Source organism: Lates calcarifer, linkage group LG7_1, assembly GCF_001640805.2.
Source record: "Lates calcarifer isolate ASB-BC8 linkage group LG7_1, TLL_Latcal_v3, whole genome shotgun sequence".
NCBI lineage: Eukaryota > Metazoa > Chordata > Actinopteri > Centropomidae > Lates > Lates calcarifer.
The window spans coordinates 5,999,882-6,006,220 of NC_066839.1; the positions used below are offsets into that span (position 1 = coordinate 5,999,882).

Here is a 6,339-nt window from a genome sequence, read left to right on the forward strand (position 1 = left end):
AACAATAACACTTGACGACTGTTGAACTGTTGGACTGTTGAACAAAAAGTCCTACTTTACATACTTTATTTTCAATGTAAACAACATAATTTTAATTTTATTGCAAATGTTATGATTTTGTTGTTTTTTTTTAGAAATATTATTCTATATAAACGTATGATAATCTCTGAAGTGACACCTTGAAAAGAGTTTATTCGTAGTTAAATGTTATTGTGGCATTCTCGTCTTGCTCTGGTCCTTTTTGTCTTAGTTTACTTTAACAGGGTTTCTGCAGGGGATGACAAAGTCAAATGTCTATTGCACTGGTTTCTCTTGTAGTTTATGGATGTATATTTACCCCTGAGAGCCCACAACCACATATAATCAAGTTGTAATGAATGTTAGGATCTACACAAAGCAAGCAAAAACATTCAAGACCGTTGTGAATGAAATTTAAGACTTTAAGAATTCCCTGTTTAATTTACTTTTTGGATCTTAAGAAAAACAGGAAACTTGTGATTGATTAATAAAGTTTTGACAAAAAAGTACACCCAATGCAAACAAGAATAGGTGAAAAACTTGTTTGGCTACTTTGAAATGCTTATTAAGCAACTTGGGAAAAGCAATTAAATATGTTTACTTAAATGCATGCTATGTCATAACTTTTATTTACCAAAATTTGAAGCAATAATCATCTGAATATCTAAACATTTGTTTGAACCTCACTTGACAGGCTTAATTTCACCTGCAAAATAACAACCCATTCTTATTCTACATTACCTCAATAAAACACAATACAAAGAGTATAAGAGAATCAAGTTTTGATTTTTATCAAATTTATTTAAAAGAAGATTAAAAGAATCACTTATTTTTACATTTTACATCATACAGTTAAATGTCATATAAGGAGGCAAAATGAAAACAAGCTCTAATAACTTAAGACTGTTGCAGATTCAAGTTCCTGAATCCGGAGAACCCAGGTGCAAAAAACATCAAAACAGCGGAGCATTCATTACATCCACAAGTGCATTTGCATTCCATGGCAAAGAGTGGTGTAGTGAGAGACAAAGAGCTTGGCACTTCATAGAGCGACGTTAACACCCAGTCTCATGGAGGTCCACTAAACATGCCCCTTCACAAGACAGTCCACTTCAATGTGAAGCAGTCATTTGCTGTTTTTTTTTTTTTTTTCTTTTTTGCAGAAAGGCTCTCAGAGCCCTCCTTAAGAGTCTCCAGCTCTCACTGAGGGAGTTGTCTGAATGATCAAGTTCAGTCCCAGTAAGAGGTTTGAGTTTAAGTGGCAGAATGAACCAGTCCAATTCTCTGGCATCATTATCAGTTCCAAACACAGCCATGATCCAGGCAGTAGTGGTCACATCCTCAGAGTGCTACATTGACAACTGTCAGGGCAGCTGTGATAGATAAGCCTCTATGGCCTGCAACATGAAGTGAAGATAACACGTTAGTCGTCACAGCCAGTGATGCATCCTGTATGAGTTAAAATAATCTTTGTTTTTACATATTATCAACAATGAATAAATCACAGGACCCTGAAAAAACATTTCTCAGTCTTAACTCTGTTATACACAACATAGTGGATTATTTGCACAGTGAACTTTGAATTTAAACAATGTTAATTTGGCTTTCTGCAATCTATTGCTTAAAACTAAATTTAATTCCTTTCAGAGATCTCATGAACTGGCTCTGATCATAATATTCTTTTGTGTTTTGTTGTATTTCAGCATGAAACAGGATGTGTGGATGGAAACAAATGAAACACAATACAAACTCTCATCTCATGGCGGACTAAAGTTTTTTTAGGATGGGAGTGGCTGGGCCGTGTCCACCCAAAATCAACAGAGGGCAGAAACTAAACAGTAGGAACACCTGTGCAGTCTGGTAAAATAGTTCAGAGATATATATCTATGTGATACAGTGTTCAGTGTTTAAAGCTTTTACAAGGTTATGCCCATTCAGCTGCAGTTGTTTTCATTTAGTTTTGTCCTTAACAGGAAGAAATATAGGACCTTTTTTCTGTAATGTTCCCACTCTCAACAAATCTTTTACAGCTGCTACATCATGAATACACCCCTTCTCACCTTTGCCAGTTCTCCTGTAGATCCTGGAACCAAACATAACCGGGTTCCGTCCTTCCACAAGTCCTTCAGCCGCTGCTTCATGACTTCAATATTCCTGCAATAACACATACATACAAACATTACCATTGCAGCATGTGGTGGGTGTATACAGGACCCTCCCAAAACCACCCTCTCCCCTGGCCCCTGCTACAAGTCCACAACTGCAGTCAGATAACAACTCAAAACAAGTGCATGGTAAACACAGTGGCACTTCACCATCAGCTCTGACTAGAAAAAGAAATGTTTGAGTTTAATGAATATCTTCTACTGTATGAGTCAATGTTTGTAGTCTTTTTTGTACCAGTAATGAAAACCAAAAATCATTCAAATCATCACATTTTAAAGTCATGTACTGGAGTAGTACAGCTAAGATGCAAGCTGCTCAAGCTTGACTCCTTCCAGAGTAACACATTTACTTTACCTGCCAACAGACTCAGTTATAATACCTGTCAAGTACGTTTGCCATAGTGCAATATTTAGTTGCAGTTTTTGTTGGGTAAATAATAATCTTAATTATCAATACAGTAGCATATCTGAAGCCATCTTTCATTCCTAAGAAACACAGACAGAGGTAGGATAACAGGTTGCATAACAGAATGAGGCTTTAAAAGGAAAGTTATGCTTCCAACTAACTGACTTAGATTTAGATGTGTCTCATTTTGGTGGCAACTGTTTTGAGTTTCAGTTCTACCTCTAACCCAGTGAAATACTGTCCACTGGTTGCACAGGTTAGTCAATGACAAAGATTTGTTTAGAATCAAAATTTAGGAAAATGAGGCCATGGTTGAAAATAGCTGTAACTACCCTTTAAGCCTTGATCATGTCTTAGATGGTATTTAAGCATGCAGTGCCCACCTGTCCTCTGAACAACTGTCCCGCAGTCTTTTCTCATTCTTTGAAAGTTCTGGCCACCATTTCCTGATGACGGATTGAACCCAGTGTAAACCCACCATTATGTGTCTGTGAAAAGCAGACACATCAGATTATTACGTTAAATATATTCTATATAATATTTAGAACTGCAAACTCAAAGGCATCTGGTTTTGCTGTTAAAGTCTTGAAGGCATTTCACCACTGATCAAAGAGGTTTCATAAGTTCTCAGTTCAGTTCATTAGTTATTCATCAGAAAGGTTGAAAAGCTTAGATGAGTTGTGCATCATCCTCAAGAATAAAACAGCAAATCCAATCGCTTTAATCTCACTTCTTCTAGATATAATGTCAAAGAGAGATAGAGATCAGTAAACATGTACGCAATTCCTCTGTGCCACTTACTCTTCGTATTTACTGGCAAGAATCACTTTCACTTGGGGCATGAGGTCAACGCAGCAGCCAAGTGACAAACATGGTGCTTCAGTTTGAAGACTGATGAGACACAAAAGATGAGAAGAAGAAATAAGCAAGAGAGCTGTGCACTGGTCACATGGGTAGAGTAAGTTCAGCCTCCGACAGTCACTGGATAAAAATTAAGGTTAAAAACAGCAGCAATATTGGTTTTGCTTTTAGCTTGTTTGCAATCAAGAGAAGCAGATTTCAGCGCGTGAGCTTCTCTTTAATTATCTATTACCTAAATACTAAAAGATCATAGGTCATAGGCCATGAGGAACATACAGGGACTTCCCTCTCCAGGAAACTAGTGTTGATAACTTAACTGATCAATTTGGCTTATTGCCTAACCCTAACCCTAATCTACATATACATGAAAGTCATGTCACAAAAACAACATTTGGATTATGATGCTACATGCTCTTATTGGGAAAACACATCAAAAAAATCAGATGAGACTCACTTGTTTGTTAAGACAGGTAAGCAGTCAAGCAGCACCCCTGTGTCTTGAATTCTGGGAAACCAAGAAAAAACATAATTAAAGATGAAGTATGTTGTCAAAATTTAAGAGTATAACATCAAAATGCAATACTACTTGTCAATATTACCTTATTAGGTAGGCCACTAATTCACTGGCATTTCTTCGCCATAGTGTTAGGGCCACTTTTAGTCGAAGGTTTCTTCCAAAAAGGACATGAGTCATAGCCTCATGGTCCTTTGATAGCTGTACAAAAAGACAAACAATGCACAAAGGGAATTCAGTCTGCAACGGTAAAAAAATGAAAAAAGTTGAGTTTTTACTATGACAGAAAAGCACTAAGGTGTAACAGCTTTAACTCTGACTCTCACCTCAGTAAAGTCGCTGTACTTGGAGCTGGCCCCTGCCATCTTGGAGGCCTCTGCAGAGTTCACAGGGAGCCCGCAGTTGTCATTGTAGTGAATGCCCCGCACATCATCGGAGCACGTCAGCTCATTTTCTTTGTTGGCCATGCCGGGGTCACGGGCACGGCCTACATCTGATGCCTTGCGGTGCAGCTTTAAGCCCACCTCCACCAGTGGACAACCCTTCCTCTTGCAAGATGACAATCGCTTCGCTGTGCCGGGACTGTGTACTCCGTAGTGCACTTGAAATCTGCTGAGAGGGAAATCAAGATGGACCGGATGCAAAACTGTCTTGCTTTGGAAAACCATATAATGCAAAGCCGCAGACTCGGTGATAATGGTTACGGAAAGGTGCCTTATTAATGGTCCAGTGACTAAGAGGGATGATCCGTGGGACACAGATAGTGAGTGAGTGATCATGATTAAATGAATCCCAAGATGTGGATCAGAGACTCACCTGTCTTTATCTAATTCTTCCTTATTTATAATATCCACCTAAAACAAAAGGATAGGGGATGAGGCCACTACTACAATATCTACTACTACAATACCACTGAACTGTACTTCTCAGTGACCAGGATTTAAGAGACAACTGGACAATTATTTACACAATAAGTCATGGTATTTGCTGTCACATCTCCATACCTGCTTCATGTTCTTTTCAGCAGAAAGGTGCTGGCAGGGTCACAAAAAGCCATTGGATTCATTCCAGTTGACCTTAGAGACTTTCCGATCCCAGACATGCTCACCAGCTGCCATAATAAGGGACACTGTTGGACAAACAAGTGTGGTACAATCATTGGTGTGAAAAAAAAGATCTATATTTCATAAGTTGCAACAAGTCAGAGTATCTTCGTGGCCTAATAAGTTTCAGTCGGACTTGCTGGGTGAAGCATGTGATCTAAAATGCAGCAGTGAGGTTAACAAAGACTAAAAACAAACATTCAAATGAGATGAACAAGACTAAAACGCTAGTTTTTGTTAAGAAGGCGTTGGCTGCTGCGATACTAAACATTAACGTCAGCTAGCTGAGGTGCAACAAAAGTCACAAAGGTCACTATATGTGGATTAAAATGAAGGTTGTATGGTTTCTTTGCTGCTATAAATGAGACATCCGAGGTTTGGATGAGCGCAACACTGCATTTCGTTACGGTTCGTGGCTAAAGTTAGCTCATATTCCTACAGTTAGCTCTAACTGTTAGCTCTTAGCTCAACTATCAGGGATACACGGAGACGGAGTGAGTAACTAGCTGGGCCGCTAGTGGAAGCTAGCTACCTAGCTAGTTAGCTAGCTGCCAACTAGGAACATATGGTTTCACGGGTGGCAGCTCAGACAGTAGTTAAACTCTAAAGTTCAATACCAACCGACTCATTTTGTGAAGTGCCTTGAGGTCTCCCCGGGTGTGTAAATCCAAAACGTGACAAACTGGTTGAACTGAAGCGTTAACTCCTCTCTGTGCAGGTTTGCTAGCGTTTCAGAGTTTCACCATTCAAATGAATACACCGCCGGTGTGAGAGCGAGGATTGTGGGATTGATTTTGGCAAAGAAAAGCTGAGTTTTAGCGACGACTGCTGGACATTACGAAAATTAAAGTCGTAGTGTGCCATGGCGCCACCTAGTGTCTAAATGAGTGCCATGCTTTGGCTTCTCTCTGAGTATGAATTTGTGTTTTTATCAGTGAAAACTGATTAACACTGAGGTGAGATATGAGGACTATTGAGGGCTGTGCAGGTCATAATTATATAATAAAACAAATGAATAAATGACTTAGTTAATAAATTAACAAAGAGAAAATTAAATATATAAACGATGGAATATATCAATAAGAAATTAAATCAATACATAGTATTATACTTAGCACTGTGCAAATGTTTTATGCACTAAAGTACCTCATGTCTCCTCATGTAATCCTAGACTGACTCCATGATGTTGAGATCAGGGCTCTGTGGGGGCCAGACCATCTGTTGCAGGAATCCTTCTGGTCTTTGCAACATTGGCTTGATGTTATGTTGCAG

At 38.9% G+C, this 6,339-nt stretch overlaps 1 protein-coding gene across 2 annotated transcripts; it reads right to left on the bottom strand.

Annotated features, from left to right (window-relative positions):
- Positions 1-793: 793 nt before the first annotated feature.
- Positions 794-5,863, bottom strand: katnbl1 (katanin p80 subunit B-like 1). 2 transcript variants are annotated; one of them, XM_018682549.2, is made up of 10 exons: positions 5,689-5,863; positions 4,969-5,093; positions 4,781-4,818; positions 4,291-4,576; positions 4,050-4,165; positions 3,905-3,955; positions 3,391-3,480; positions 2,973-3,077; positions 2,079-2,172; positions 794-1,415 (listed from the first exon to the last, which is right to left on the bottom strand). In XM_018682549.2, exons 2-10 carry the CDS (start codon positions 4,975-4,977, stop codon positions 1,383-1,385), a joined length of 822 nt encoding a protein of 273 aa, XP_018538065.1. In that variant the 5' UTR covers positions 4,978-5,093; positions 5,689-5,863; the 3' UTR covers positions 794-1,382. The 2 variants fall into 2 exon arrangements, with proteins under 2 accessions (XP_018538065.1, XP_018538066.1); XM_018682550.2 differs by having other exon boundaries at positions 4,291-4,573; positions 5,689-5,862.
- Positions 5,864-6,339: the final 476 nt, after the last annotated feature.